Source organism: Poeciliopsis prolifica, unplaced genomic scaffold (genome assembly GCF_027474105.1).
Source record: "Poeciliopsis prolifica strain line A6 unplaced genomic scaffold, Auburn_PproV2 SCAFFOLD013, whole genome shotgun sequence".
NCBI lineage: Eukaryota > Metazoa > Chordata > Actinopteri > Cyprinodontiformes > Poeciliidae > Poeciliopsis > Poeciliopsis prolifica.
In genome coordinates, this window is record NW_026562388.1 from 8,101,729 (window position 1) to 8,117,767 (window position 16,039).

Here is a 16,039-nt window from a genome sequence, read left to right on the forward strand (position 1 = left end):
ATAAACTGCATATACAAATAAAGAACAAAAAAAAAAAAAAACATCACTAAGACACTGAAACACACCAAGCTTCTGATAGTTTACCTTCCAATGTCTTAGAGCTCATGTATCCTGAGCTTTATCAAAATCCTTAGGTACTTCAGGAACAGCAGCATCTGGTAACTCAGTCCTTGTGTTTTTTGAGATATTGATGTTCTCCGTCACAATTATCGTCCTCATTTGAACTGAATATTAGCTTTACAACCCCACTTCTAGGTTATTATATTACAGTGTGACACATAGCATTAATTTTAATGTTACTGAGCATTTAAATCATGCAAATCAGAATATATATATATATATAAACACATTTAGTGCCATGATTAAGTTGGCACTAAACATGTTCTGCTAATTGTTGGAGAACAATTACCACTGCTACTATCTGTTCAAGATCATTACTGTCACAACTATTGCTAAGGTTTTACAAGCAATATTGCCAGCAATGGATAATATGCCCTTTAATATGAAGATGATTAATTTAAATGTAATCCCAACATAGGGTCAAAACCTAACAATTAATATTTACTCCTTTGTTGTTAATTTGTGTTCCATATATTTTTAGTCATAAATCCGCACAAGCTCCCCAGTCGATGCCAGAGTATGGAACAGCACGCTAGAGTCCAATTAAATTGTTTATATGAAAATTTACTATCACCACACGTATACATATGGACGTAGCTGTCCACTCTAGGGACCACAATGCATGAAAGAGATATTTTAATGTAATAACTATCTTGTAGTAGTTAAGCTAGTCATGAGATGCTATTAAAAGAAAAACACTCAAATCTCAAGTCTTAAAACACTAAAAACCCATTATGTTTAGGTTTAACAAAGGTATTTGTCCTTACATTGTACTAAGGCAGGTATTAATAATTACCAGATGTTTTAATCTAATACTTTTTCATAATAATCCATATTAATGATCTGTAATTTTTTTATAAACTCCTAAGGGGGAAAATAAAATGACGACAAAACTCAATTCTTAGGATCAACATTTATGGAGGCGAAAAAAAAATACAGTTCATTCAAACATGAAAAAAATTAAAATATGGCTCTGTGAAACAATTTTCTCTTTCAAATCCTATTTTCTTTGTAGGGGTGTCACCTCTGTGTCACCCTGTGCCACTCAATGACCATGCTCCTTATTTCCTCCTGAACTTCCTCAAGATGTCGCGCCTGCTGCGTCCACCTCAGGAAAAAGCCTGGGGGTCAAATCAAAATATCAAGACCAATCACTGTCATCTAATACGTATCAGAATCTGTTTTACTAAAGTGGTGTGATTAATCAAATGGCAGCTTACCTCTCCAGAGCTGCAGGGACTGTGGGTGAACTGAGGGCCAGATTGCCAGCTCGTTGGGTTCATATAGAGGGTTTGAGTAGTAATCTCTCTCTGGCGGCCTCAGCAAGGCCTGGAACAAACAGTGAGTCCTGTCCTTCACTGCTAGAGCACACCTGAAAGTGGTCATTGGTTTCAATGATCAACACTGACGAACTCTGCATTGCAATCTGTACTGAGTGAAAAACCCGCCGGTGCTGAACTGACCTCTCCTGGTCATTGTTGCACAGAAACGTGCCGTAGTCTGAAGCGTAGACCTCATTTGCCAGTCTGAGGAGCAGCGTCTCAGAGAAACCCAGCGCCAGGGGGAACTGACGCCAAAGCTGCCAAACACAGTCCAGCAGCAGCAGGAAGATTGGAGACTCCTGCTGGAGGCGAGCGTGGGAGTAGGCTGAATGGGCACACCGCTGCTGGAACGGATGTCCTGCCTGCAGGATAGGCCACGCACTCAAATGAACAAGAAGACATGATGTCTTGCAAAAACCAGAAATTTTTGTAGAGTTCAAAAGTTTTTGGGAGAAAATGATTGAACAAACAGCATCATGAAGAGCAAAGGAGCAATGCAGGCAGCTCAAGTTCGAAGCCGACAAATTGTTTAAGTTAGGGTTGGGTCATTAAACAATATTCTAAACATATCAAGGAGCACTGTTCAATCTGTCATCTGCAAATGGAAAAAGCTTCACAACTTGGCATTAGAAAGCCTTTTTAGACTAGGAAAGGAGATCATTAACCAGAGAAGCCACCAGAGTAATTCTGGCATTTTTACAGTTCACTGGAGAGAATCTGTTGACAGGATAACTATTAGTTTCACACTTCACAAAACTGGCTTAGCAGTGGAAGAGTGACAAGAAGACAGTTATTGCTGACAGAAAGCTATAAGAAGTAATAGGCCATATTAGTGAGTCAGCAAATATGTCAAAGAAGGTGCTCTGATCAGACAGGACTACAATTTAACTTTAAGTACACCATGTAAAATACTGCATGCATAATGCAGAGGGAATGTTTTTCTTCACCAGGTGTAAGAATGTTTATTATGGTTTGAGTAGAGATAAAAATGTGACAGTTCTGGAAGAATTCCTACTTTTTCTGGAAATAATTTCAAACTGGAACAAAGTCCAATATCAGTAAGCAACCAGAGCCATGATGGAATGATCATATTCATGTTGCAGAATGGCCCAGTAAAAGTCTGAATTTTAAACAAGGGCTTCTGTCAAGACTTGAAAGTTGTTGCTCACAGACTCTATCCATCCAACCGTAAGCTTTGAGCTACATGGTTAAGAAGAAGGAGCAAAAAGAGCTGTAGATGTAAAAGGCACGCTGAGACCCCACAGAGTATGAAAAGTTTTGCAAGGCGCTGTCTTGCTTACAATTTGAGTTGGGGATTATTTTTGTGAACTATTATACATTCACAAAAATATGATCCACCAAAAATGGTCTTCACTGGAAAAATGATATACACAAGGAAACGATGCTCTGAACGTCCTTTCTTCTCTCATACACACTGTAGCCCCACCTGTAGCCACTCCCTGTCCAGGAGAGCCAGGAAACCCTCCAGAGTGCGGCAGCTCGGGTCCATGATGAGTTGGGCCAGAGTACAGACGAGCAAAGTGCAGTCTGTACCTTCATAGCCGTGGACCAGAGCTGAATGGCCATCCCTGGACAAAAACAATACAGTCTAATAAAAAGAGTCATCTGCATTCATTCTTTAATGTAGCATGTTTTGGAAGTTTGGGCATAAGAGACAGACATCCTTTCTTCATTATTAATATTTTACAAAATTTTTGTGTAATTTGGTTCCTTTTCTTTGATTTAATACTCTTATTTTATTAATATCTACTAATGAAAATGACAAATCTTACGTTTCTTTAGTACTTTAGCAATAAAAAAATGACATTTTATCTTATTATATTTATGCTGCTTTTAAATGTTGCCCAGTTGCCATGCTTGTTTACTCTACTAAATGTTTATCAACCTGAAGTTTATTAAGTTTATTATGCAAATTTATGTGCCCACTAGTTGTAATCTCATCACGGAAATGTACTGTAGGTGTTGCTCTTACCTCTCCACACACTCTACCAGCAGGCCAGCTGTGGACAGAGCAGTCTGGACGTGAGACAGCCATTTTGAATTCTCCAGCTTGCTAAGCCAGCGGTCCACGTTTTGGGACTCATCTCCACAGGCTTCCACCAGTTTAATCAGGCTCTCCTGTAGGGCCTTACCCCTGAACACACAACGGCAAAGAAGAATGAGAAGCTAGCTCTGGGAGAAAGATCTGCAAAGTTACTAACACACTAACACACAAACCTTTCCATCTGTTTGTGAAGCCTCTTCCAGCGGCTGTAGCACGATTTGGACTCAAAGCCGCCGCCTGTCATCCGAGCCTGCTGAACCTGCTGACTTGAACGAGTGTCAATAATGAAACCTTTATCCGAGTCCTCAAGCACAACCTGAAGGAGGAGTTCGTCTTCCTTGCAGCGTTTCTTGTTGGCACCCGTCAGTGGCTGGCTGCTGCGCATGATCACCTGAGTAAATACAGAAAGCAGGTTAGAAATAAAATGGAGCTTGTACAGTGTTCATACTCCGCGAACCTTTCCACTTTTTGACAGGTTACAATGCCAAACTTTACTTTGTTTTATCGGGATTTTGTGTGATAGTTTTTATGATTTATTTACAGACAAAAATCAGAAAAGTGAGACTTGGATTTGTCTAACCCCCTCTGAGTTGGATATTGTCTCTACCAGATCTGCACGCATAAAGCCAGATAATTGGAAAACCTTACATGAGATCTTCCCTGTCTCCTCTATGGAAAACAATATCCACAGGATGATGCTGTCACCACCATGTTTTACTATGAGGTGTATTCAGTGTCCAGTCTCAAAAGAGCTGCTCACCTTTGTATGATATGTTTGCTGTCATCTCTGCATAGCTTGTGAAAATCTGTATACCAGACTTTCCAACATTTTCCTTTAACAATGACTTTCTTCTTGCCAGTTTTTCATGAAGAATAGATTGATGTATTCACGTAACAGTTATCTTTAAGTTTAATTGGATGGTCATGCCTTGTTATATTAGCAAATTTTCCATATCATTTCCATTTTTGGATCCTGATTTGAACAGTGATCTGTGAGAGGTTAAAACTTTAGGGTCATATTTCACAAACTAAAACCTCTCCACACATTTCTCCCGGTGACCTATCTGTTGTGTTCCTTGGTTTTCATGATTTTGCTCTATAATGACTCTCTCAGGCCTCTGCAGAACAGTTGGAATTATACTAAGATATATTCGAATGCACACCGAGCCTTTTATATAACAATATCTGTTTTACTTTCCAGTCCACAATCATGAACTACATTGTCTGTCACATGAAATCGGAATAAGGTAAATTGAAGTTTGTCCTGTAAATGGAAAACAAATTGTAAGAAGTTTAAAGAGGGTTGGATAATCTCGAAAGTCATCCTATCAGGCAGTACGATCCCCTTACCATGCCATTCTTTCGATGGTAGTAGCACAGGACAGGGAAGCGGCCACCCTGCCTAAATTTGGCCACTTTCTTCAGTGTTTCATCATCGATGCTTTTTGGAACAATGACTACCGGAGGATAGGAAGGACACACAGAGTAGGTTTTGTTCACACTGCTCAACCTCCAGTTCCTATGCTGAAAATAAAGAAAGATGGCATAGCTTATGGTCATAAAGTACTGAAAAACCAAAAATTTGCTAGAATCCCTAGAGAAGGGCGGCTCAAGACCATTTAAATTAAATTAGGTTACAGGAAGTTTGAACAGAAAAAGACTGCTCCTCAATATAGTAAGTTAGCATGTCACACCTAACAACTCAATAACAGAGAAGCTTGACAAGTTAATGTAGAGGCTGTCTTGGACAAAGTAGCACATTGAAAAACACTGCTTTTAATTGGGAGGCCTAAAAAAGACATTAACAATTCATTCAGAAAGTGGTCAAATGTGGTTAAACAAAATATAGTGTTTTTAACATTATCAAGATATATAATAACAGTACATTTTATTAATTTAAATGTGCTGCAGAAAGGCTTCAAACAAAAACAAGAATAAACTGGAAAAGAAATGCCTAGACATGCAAATTCCAGTAAGTTTCTCCCAGTAACCAGGCCACCCTGAGCTATACATTCCTCCTACTTGAAAAATGTTGGCCTCATTAAACACTTCCAACAATTAAAATCCTTATTGCCCAACCCTTCGTCATGGCGACATGGCGAAAGACATCAACTCAAGCTGTGTGTTTGTACGTTCTGACGATAGGGGAAAACAAATGAAAGCTAAGCAACAGGGATATCCTGAAAAGTGACCTTTCGGTCCACCCTCCCTGGCATTTTCCTGTCAGATGCCTGCTGGATTGTTGTTGAAAAAATGGTTACTTTTTACAGTTTTTGTGTAATGCTTTACTACAAGTGACGCTTAACTTTTGTTAGGCAAGTAAAAAAAGCTTGATAGTTTCTTACAAGTTCTTTAATTTGAGTGTAGTGTTTTTCAGGGGTTGAGAGACCCCACTGCTCCCGCAGGCTGAGGTCATTGGGCCTGTAAAAGAAAGGATACATCTCCGACACATTGTCCAAACAGGACAGGGTCTGCAGGAAAAAAAAAAAGAGTTGGCTGCTAAATGTTGTAATCCAAGAACATAACAATTTAGAGCAAAATATACTGATCCTTTACTTTTGTTAAGGTATTACTGTAAAATACCTCAATCGAGTGCGCAATGTTGAGGCACTGCTCCATGCCTGGAATGTCCAGATGAAGCACGCGCAAATCTTTGCACTTGATGGTGATTGTTCCAGAGGATCCAGGCATCCTGTGCATATAAAAGTAAGTTTAATCATGTTTTTCATTCAGGTGGATGCTTTTGCTTCCACCAATGCAGTGATTCCTTGCCCGACTTGCAGCAGAAGAGGAAACAACAATGGTTGTTCTGAAGGTGTGCTTCTCTTTGTGAGTGAACCATAATAGTTTCAAGTGGTTTCAGAAGTACTTTCTCAACGCATTGAAACCAAGCTTCAGAAAGAGGCACAGGAGACAGTGAAGCATGTGGCCAGCAGCAAGTTGCATAGAGAAGCTGCAATTTTATTATGAAATTTCCTTTCTCGGCAGAGGCAGAACACAGCAGGCACATGGCAACACCAACAATTTCCAACCTGTCACTGTGGGCTGCTTTTGAGAGGAGGCCGGAATAGCCCAAAAGGTTTTCCACACTGGTTGGACAGATTTGAGGAAGCGAATTAGACATAGTGGGATTAAATGACACACTTATGATTAGTTCATTCGTAAGTTTGGTAGTGTAAAAGTCAGTGTAAAAGTTGACGGCATAGTGATCAATTGGTATATCGGAGGGATTTAACAGTCTGATTTAAGTTGCAAGGAATGAAGAATAGATGAAACCAACAAGCTTGGTTTCAAATCCTTATTCTAAGAAGTCAAGTAGGTGATAAGCAATTTTGTCTTAGATCAAATTTGCAGTTCTGGACGCCTCCCAATCTCACCTTTTCTCAATGGCATCGATATTCCTGAGCAGCAACAGAACCTGCCTGGAGCTGCCCTCCTCTCTGTCCGAGAAGAGCAGGTGGTGACCAGTGACGCACAGGGTCCCTCTGCTCGGTGGGTGCAGCGGCTGACGGAGCACAACATCCTCCACGTTGGCCGTCTTGATATGGTCAGAAAACTCCATCTGCCTCCTCAGACTTCAGAAAAAAAACCCTCACAGAAAGGAACTTTCCTTCTTTCTACCACCCCCCGCACTTCACTTCAAATCACCTACTCGCCTCTGTTTAAGAAAATGAAAGCAAGCTTCCTTCTCTGCACTCGGAACTGGCGCGGCTGTCTTGCAGTTGCGCTGCTGGTTTGACGATAAGGCGTCTAAAAATAGAAGAAACTTCATATTTCCCCGAACATTACTGAACCAGATGCGGGTTCACCTTTTACTGTTACTACTTGTTAAGCTGGTGTCTGGCGTGGAAATGGAAAATAAGTTACTTGAGGCAACAAAAGACGGAAGTGCGCGTTTCCTGAGACAAAAAGCGGCCCAGTGTGATGTGACATTTAAGTTAAGTTTAGTTCAGTTTCGAACGAAAGGCAGCGAGGTGCGGATGCAATACATAAAACGGCCACCATGTGGCACTACAAGGCAACAAAAGTTAACTTCAGGCCATTGGTTTTGCTATCTGAACCACAGAGGCAATTTTGCCCTCAGTCTTTATAAGATTTGCTCCAAAACTTTAGAGCAAATGTTACACACAAAAAAGACTGTATGTAATTGTTGATAAATATTGAGTATAGGAAATTTGTAAAGCATTTAAAAATTTTTTTTAGTTTCTGAAATAAATTAAAGCAGCAATTTTTTTCATTCGAAATTAGGATTGATTCATTTTATTACATTGGATGTTGATATTTATGGAAAACTGATCTCAGTTATTCCATCATACAAAATCAGAAACACCGTTAAAAAAGTTATTATATCTACATTCTTATATTAAATTTGTTATTATAGCTATTTAAAACAACAACAACAACAACAAAAACAATATAGTTCTTTGTCAGTTTTAGCCAAACTTATTAAGAGCCAATGTGGAAGGTCCAAAGAGCCACTTGGGTCTATGAGGCCTCAGGTTACAGATCTTTGCTTTTGGTGAAGAGATGAAGACTTTTACAATGATTAAATTAGATTAGATTAAATTAGATTAGATTAGATTAGATTAGATTAGATTAGAGCAGGAGTGTCAAACTCCAGTCCTCCAGGGCCACTGTCCTAAAGTTTTTAGATGTGCCAAAGGTACAAAACACCGGAATGAAATGGCTTAATTACCTCCTCCTTGTGTAGATAATTTCTCCAGAGTCCTGCTAATGACCTAATCATCCAATTTGGGTCTGGTGCAGCAAAGGCACATTTAAATGTTGCAGGGCACTGGCCCTCCAGGACTGGAGTTTGATACCTATGGATTAGAGTATTAGAATTATTTTTTCTCTAGTTTTCCTAAATAAAACTTGTCTGTACCTGCAAAAGCTATAAGACATTTTATTTTCCTTGGTTTCTTTTAAAGATTTCAGACATAATGTATGTCAACTACTATATAATTTTCCCTATTGTGAACACAATTGCCAATATTTTCGTTTATCATAACAAATGCAAGATTTTTTTCTAGTTTCAACCTGATGGTGTAGTGTCAAACGGAAGAACTCCAATAGTGTTTTTTTTTTTCGCCTAACGTCATCTGTACAAATTTGACTCTTGAAGCATATAAAAATGAATGGATGGATGGGTTTTTATTTTTTGTGCAAAGCCAATTAAAATTAGTTTTTGCCTCATCCTCCACATGCAAATAAGTTGATTTAAAGTAAGAAAATAACTTCCCCATATATGGACAATGAATAAAGAATTATTGAAAGGATTTCAACACAAAATAATTAAAACAAAATTAAAATACAATGGTAAATACTGAGGCTACGTGCATGACCCTATTAAGTTTTACAGATATATGACAAATTTAGACGTAGAATTTTTTAACTAATGTCCCAAATACACAACCCAGCCATATTTTATAGTATTTTCCATAAAACACAGGAATGTTATATGTTGAACCACTACACTTGTGATGTATTCCATTACTATAAAATAAGCTGATCTGTAAAATATGATTAAAAACACAAGTTTATTTATTTCATATTTTCATAAATAAACAAAACATCACATTTGTTGTTATGACAGATGCAAGTTAAAATGACCTCCAGGTGTCCCACTCTCTGAAGATGTGCCACACAATTTTTACTCAACCAACTCTATAAATACTGAGAGTTTCAAGTGTAAACACAATATCTCAGCAAATCCGTTTGGGAAGTCCAGATTAAAAAACATCCAACTTGGATTAGCATGAGTAAGATTTATTATATGAATAATAGGGTGGAATCTTGGCTGGTTGAAAAGACCTCTTATAACTTCTTATAAGCTTTTTCCTGTGAAGATAAATTTTTACAGTGTGTTTGTTACATTATATTGCAACGTTAATGATGCATGAGAATGTGGCAAGCCATCTGTTGGCCTCAGCTTTTTTTTTTGTCTGCAAAGGAAATAAAAGGTAGTGATTTGTTTTGATCATCCATTGCAGAGGCCTTGATGCTAGAGGTTTGTGCATGAGGCCAGGAGAGACAGGAATTCTAGAGTAACTATTTCTCTCCTAGTGCTACAGAAAGATCAGTTAGCCCATGCTAAGATCCATTTAACTTTTACCTTACAGAAAATCACTGATTTAGATCTTCTAATTTCTAAAGTGCTTGGTCTTCTCCTGGTGCTCTCTTAAAAATCCTTTTTTCTTTCATGTCGCACAAATCTTCATTGTGTGGGTGAATCATATAAAATCTTATGTAAGATGTGAGGTTTGTGGTTATTACTTGACAATATTTGAAAAGTACATTCCATTTTACATTGGCCTTTTTTATTGGATGCGCCATTTCAATGGCTTGTTAACACAATGAGCCAATCACATGACAGCAACGGAGTAGGTTTGGTCTTCTGGAGATAAGTTACTAAAGTTCAAACCAAAGACCAAGATGTGGAGCAGAAGGGAATTAAGTGACTCTGAATGTGGCACAGTGTGTGGATTTCTGAAATGGACAGTCTACTGAGATTTTCCTCCATCTCCTTTTCTGACAAGTTTTATCTCTAACCTTGTCAGAAAAAAAGGAAATGAATCCCCTTAATTGATATCTGTGGACAGGAGGAAGACAGAGGACTGGTTTGATATGATGAAGAGGCAACATAAGCTCAAGTGAACACGTGTTGTAACTGAGGCATGCAGAAGAATACAATCTCAAAATGCACAATTCTTTAAGCAGATGAACTTCAGCACCTGAAAACCACATCGGGTGCAACGCCTGTTAGTTCAGAACAGGAAACTGAAGTTACAAATCTGAGCATCAAAATACACAGAGACTACTCTACTTTACATTTCGTGAGGAACTGTTACTTTTTACACTTACATGTGTGTAAGAATTGGGTTGTTTACACACGCACGCGCACGCACACGCACCTACACACCTACATGCATGGGTGTAGATGCACACGCACTTACACACATGCACACGCACGCACATAATCTCAGGTGGTCTTGGTTCATCGAAATGAAATTTGTTTTGAAGTTTTTCTTGACATGAAACTCTCTGCTGAGGTCTTCAGGTCCGACGTCCCCTTTCATAAAACAGCTAATAAATTATTCACCCCTCCCGTCCTCTGCGGGATGGGCGGCCACTGTGTGGCTTCTCCCTATAAAGGAGGTCTGGACCTGTTGCGCTCTCCGCACCCTCCGGAGAGCCGTTGTCAAACTGAGTTCAGACAGTTTCTCTTCCCCGTTTGCACGAATGGATTTTAAAGAGCTTGGAGCGGATTGCTCGGAGGAAGACACGGAGGATCTGGACAGCGTCAAGGCGCTGACGGAGAAGCTGAAGCTGCAGACGCGCAGACCGTCCTATCTGGAGTGGCAGGAGCGGTTGCAGAGTCGCCCTTGGACGGACAGGAGCCCCACGGACTGTCCGGACCCCGCTGAAGGAGACGTTTCCATGCCCACAGTTTTGAGGAATGACAACTCAGAGTTTGTTGTGCGCAACATATGCGGCTTTGATACCATTGATGATGCGCTGGAGTTTCTGAGAAAAGAGCTGGTGAGTTGGGCTTATGTTTAACTAAATTATTGCAACTTGACATGAATGATTTCCAGTTAATTCTCAGCCCTCTAAAACCCAAAATCTGATAAAGTCAGGATAGAGGCAGCTTCCTGCTTCACTATAAGGTAGATAATCATCTGCATGAATGCCTCTCTCATTTCAAGAATAGCATGAATGATGGCATGCTTAACTCAGTTTAAACAAACACCTTGTGAAACAATATGATGCCTGTTTTCTCACAGACTTTACCTGGAAGCATCCAAATGCAAATAATTTCAGTTTGGCACAAGTGAACACGAGTTTTAAATAAGTGATCAAATGTGGAATCTGCCCTCAGTTTTTATTTTTTATTTTTTTGGCTTTATGTTTTTGTAGGACTATTTCCAACAATCTGTGAAATACGCCAACATTTCTGAAGGCATTTATGTTTCTCTATGGGAAATTTTTTTTTTGGAATGACATTAAGTTTATAACTGCAGTGATTAGCTTACTCTAGCAGAATTGTTACCTTTTTTTTTAACAAGAACTTTCTACCCTACACTCTTTACAGAGATAAAACTACTGATTTCTTACATCTGACCCCAGTTTCCCACTTTTTTCTCTCACTGCCCAGAGGGAGATGCAAGTCCAGGACAACCGACTGGCCCGACAGCTGATCCGCCTTCGTGGGGAGATCCACCGGCTGAAAGTGGAGCAGGTGTGCCACCGTCACAAGGAGATGCTGGATGATGCCACTTACGAGTTGGAGGAGTGTGAGGAGGAGTCGGACCTACTATGCGACATTCCCATGAAAGCTGCCTTTGCTCTCTCCACGCCTCTGAAACACCTAGGCCTCACCAAAATGAACATTAACTCCAGGCGTTTCTCACTGTGTTGAAAAAGGTCAAATTTTACCCACAAAGCAACAGATGTTCTCGTATCTCTTCTCTGTGTTTGTACAAGGCACGTCACAAGAGTTATTTCCTTTTCAAGAGCGGACTGGTGAGTGGCAGGCAGCAATTGTTGCCAGCAGTGAAAATGAAAATGTCTGCCTTGATTTGTGTCCTGGTATGACATGAATGAGGAAGTATCTATGTACTCACCTGCAGAAGGCATGCACACCTCTGCTATTGCATCTTCCTGCTGGTACGAGTCTGATTCTGCTTTTTTATACAACAGACTCGTCGCAGAAACAGTAACAATAACTTGCGTTATAGTGAGCAATATAGTGAATGGATTCACTACATTGCCAAAAGCATTAAGACAAACCTCCAAGTCCTTGATTTCATTTGTTCCAAACGCCTCCATGGCCACAGCGAGGAAGGAGACCGGATGTGCAAATATTTCTAGAGCAGTCATAGTATGTCAGTGAAGTCAAGCACAGTGCTGTGATAGAATCCTGCTTGTGTAAAAGTCAATTGTATGCGGCATCAGAAACAGTTTTGAGTAGACAATGTAAAATCATAAAATTAGGCACATAGTCTGTACAAGTTGCCACCTATTTTGAAGAGTCAATGTCTATTTACCCCTAGGCTTTGTGCGTCCTTCAGAGCAGATCAAGACCAGTGTTTAGACGCTTTCAAGGAATGGGTTTCCATGGATGAGAACCTCTGACCAAGTACATAGTAAAGCATGCAGCTGCTGGATTGGAAAATCTCTGCTTGGCAGTGGCTGATGAGGTCGGTCAATCATATTTACACGCCTTCCAGCACATTACTGGGCCTGGGTGCAAAGTCACCACCCAGACTTTCCCATTCCAGCTTCACTGCCCACCAGAGCAAAAATAAGATCTTTGAGTTTGGTGTAGAGGTACTTGACTGGCTTGAAAAGAGCCTTGACTAAAACTTGAAAGAGCTTGTTTGGGATAAATTAAAGTGAAGACTGAGAAGCAAACCACTGGGAGTGACCTTACAAACGTTCTCTTGAAATAAAGGTCAAATATTTTCATAAACACACTCTTAAACCTTGTGCAAATAGTTTCTAGAGGAGTTGAAGTCGTTAAATCTTACATGCGTAGGGGAACTATTTAAATTGATGTAAACGTCACCGTGAGCATCCAAATACTTTTGGCAACACATTGTATCATATTATTTAACTGAAACGTGACCCGCCAGAGACATTTTTTTGTTTATTTTCTCAAAGACCCAGGGACCAATTATTGTGACAGAATCTTCAAACAGAAAGGTAAAATATAATTGTTGACGCAAAAAGAAATTTGGCCATCAAAACGGGGACAGTGAGATAGAAGACAAAAGGTCAAACTTTGTCTGAACTGGTTGAGGGACGAGGCGCCGACAAGTTGGATCCTTTCAGGCTGTCACATGCTTTAATGAAATCAAAGAGCTCAGAGCCGGTGTGTATTTGTTGGGCCCGGTGGAATCAGATAAAGAAAAATGCTCAGCGAGTTTCTATACTAAACAACATCTCTTCACACAGCAGCACACTTTAAGCCTTCATCAGTTTCCACCAGGAAGCAGGAGGTCACCCTCCTGATTTTTTTTACACCTCTCCCTCATGGACCAAAAATATCTCTTCAACCTCAGCACGGTTGTGACAGGAGCCAGGAGGCTGTTTTGTTTCCCAGTGACATGTTGAGATGCTGCAGAGCACTGATTGTTTAAAGCTGACCAAGTGTTGCTTTTATCCCCTTTAGCACACACTCCCACCCAAGATGAATGATTTGCTTTATACTTAAGTAACAAATGCACAACTGATTATTTTTGCTCCTCGTATACTGATGCATTTGAGCTGAAAGTATTTAATTCTATGCAATTTTTCATTGTTAAGTACTGATGTAAATGTATCTACTATGCATGTGAGTATAAAAGAAAATACCTTGGCTGAATTGTTTTCTTTATTGCCCAAAAAGGTTCAGTAATAAAAAGAGTAACTTAAATTCCCAGATGGATGGATGGATGGATGGATGGATGGATGGATGGATGGATGGATGGATGGATGGATGGATGGATGGATGGATGGATGGATGGATGGATGGATGGATGGATGGATGGATGGATGGATGGATGGATGGATGGATGGATGGATGGATGGGAATCAAACTACTGTTTTCCACACTCTATTTTTTTCTAAGCTTACCCTGACTAGGAAAATGCTTATTATTCCAGACTTTCCCAGACTGTAATGAAATCCTACAAGTGTTAGTGGTGTTACATTCCCCCACTAACATTCAAGTTCACAATAAAGTTTAAATCACCCATCAATTTCTATATTATACTTGCATTAAGCAGATTTTCCAGTTTTCCAGGCTTTATTAATCTGTTATTGTTCCCTAGAGATAAGATAAATCAGAGATGACTCAAGAACATTGCACAGCACAAAACCTGAAAGTTATTTAAAGTAAAGATCACCACAGACTCTAACCCATAATCTGGCCCCTCTACTAAAAGTAGATTTTGCACACGTGTCCTGCTTCTTTCATGTCTTGCTGCTCATTTCCTGCAGGGTTGTGCTGAACCAGACACTTTGTAAGATACAACTTGTAGAACATGAAACAAAATATTCCTTGGCAGATAGCTGTTACTGAGCCAAATGAGCAGACAGAGTCTTCATAATGTGGAGTGCTGCAGGACACATGACCTCATGTGTGACTTGAAATCAGAACAGTCAGACATGAAGGTGAATATCAAATGAAAGAAGTTGAATGGAAGCCTGAGTATTGCACCTTCCAGGCCTTTTTCTTTACCTTTGTGTTTCTCACGCCACTCAAGTTTGGCTTTCAGATATTCTCCCCTGACCTTTCTTCAGCATACCTAATGCTAACACATCCTTTAAAGCTGACATCATAGAGTAAATAAAGCATGCACAGCTCTCAGCTAACGCTGATAAGTTGTGTGCGAGTAGTAAGCATCGGTAGCATAAAAGAAGACTGCACCTGCATCGCAAAGCGGGCTGTAGGAGGACTGGAAAACGTTCTGCGCGTCGATAGCATCTCAGTTTGATTGCGTAACAGAATGTGATTTCCAACCACGTTTGGAAGCAGTGACAAATGTGGAGCAGGAATACCCTGAGCTGGCTGAGCCCTCCGACTTGAGAATTTCTGATACTGTTTACACACACATATTAGGTAATTTAGTAAAAACAGCTACCAGAAAGTCTCTGGAGTGCATCATGATGTGGAAAACTTAAACACCCTTATTTTTGCAGAATTTCACTTCTAACGGAAAAAAAGAGAATTCGGGTGGTTTTTGTCAAGAGCGAGACTCAATCTAAGCTGTGGCAGCCTTCAGAGCACATATTTCTGTGCACTGTCTGTGATGCTTGGACTGACTTCCTGCCGGTGCAAGCTCTACTGCAGCATCCGTTCACCACAAGAGAAGAAATGCGGCCCGCAGCCTGAAGTGTCTGAAGTGTATTTGCAGGGGCTTAGAGAGAGAGAGAGACCCCACAAACCCATGTTATGCAAAGTTTATTTTATTTTATTATTTTTTTTAAGAAAAGTGATGTTTGGTGATGTGACACATAAAATCTTTTTTTTTTCAAGTTTGATTTGATTGGACTTCAGATTAAAAAAAAGGTCAAAACTATTTTTAATTGACATTAAATGAAAAAACATATTTTTTTAGGTTTGTAGTCATGTGTTCTTGATACTAAACCAAAAAGAGAGGAAGCACAGCTGCTCCAAATATGCTAATGTGATATCACTTTGGGGGCAAATGTGATCTGTTTCATTAAGGTCTTGTGTGACTTTTAATTTCTATTTGTGTTGATTAATCGGGGATTACCGCGTCAGCTGCATACTGGTGCACCTTGCAAAGGTCAGCGACTCCCACATCATCACATGCTGAGAACCAAGACAAAAATACACATGCGTAGCGTCACCACCATCCTACAAAGCCCTCCTTTTCTAACTGTACTGGAACATTTTCATTTTTTGGATAGAGGAGTTGTCCTGACCCCCTTTTTTTTTTGCCTTGGAGCCCATAACGTTCCCCTTTGCTTTCACACAGCTGCACATTCAGCACCTGTTAAAAAGATTGCAGAGCAACCC

General features: G+C 39.9%; 2 protein-coding genes across 4 annotated transcripts; one reads left to right on the top strand and one right to left on the bottom strand.

Moving 5' to 3' along the window:
- Positions 1 to 1,031: 1,031 nt before the first annotated feature.
- On the bottom strand, positions 1,032 to 7,403 carry zgc:154055 (uncharacterized protein LOC556036 homolog). Of its 3 annotated transcripts, XM_055038056.1 has the most exons (11): positions 6,885 to 7,403; positions 6,540 to 6,596; positions 6,091 to 6,199; positions 5,853 to 5,978; positions 4,858 to 5,031; positions 3,681 to 3,898; positions 3,436 to 3,597; positions 2,890 to 3,031; positions 1,584 to 1,804; positions 1,341 to 1,492; positions 1,032 to 1,241 (listed from the first exon to the last, which is right to left on the bottom strand). In XM_055038056.1, the coding sequence occupies exons 1-11, from the start codon at positions 7,067 to 7,069 to the stop codon at positions 1,141 to 1,143; spliced, it is 1,647 nt and encodes a 548-aa protein (XP_054894031.1). In that variant the 5' UTR covers positions 7,070 to 7,403; the 3' UTR covers positions 1,032 to 1,140. The 3 variants fall into 3 exon arrangements, with proteins under 3 accessions (XP_054894031.1, XP_054894032.1, XP_054894033.1); XM_055038057.1 differs by lacking the exon at positions 6,540 to 6,596; XM_055038058.1 differs by lacking the exons at positions 6,540 to 6,596; positions 6,885 to 7,403 and having other exon boundaries at positions 4,858 to 5,026; positions 6,091 to 6,528.
- A 3,288-nt stretch (positions 7,404 to 10,691) lies between these two features.
- fam167b (family with sequence similarity 167 member B) lies at positions 10,692 to 13,870 on the top strand. Its single transcript, XM_055039004.1, has 2 exons — positions 10,692 to 11,049; positions 11,666 to 13,870. The coding sequence occupies exons 1-2, from the start codon at positions 10,750 to 10,752 to the stop codon at positions 11,927 to 11,929; spliced, it is 564 nt and encodes a 187-aa protein (XP_054894979.1). The 5' UTR covers positions 10,692 to 10,749; the 3' UTR covers positions 11,930 to 13,870.
- Positions 13,871 to 16,039: the final 2,169 nt, after the last annotated feature.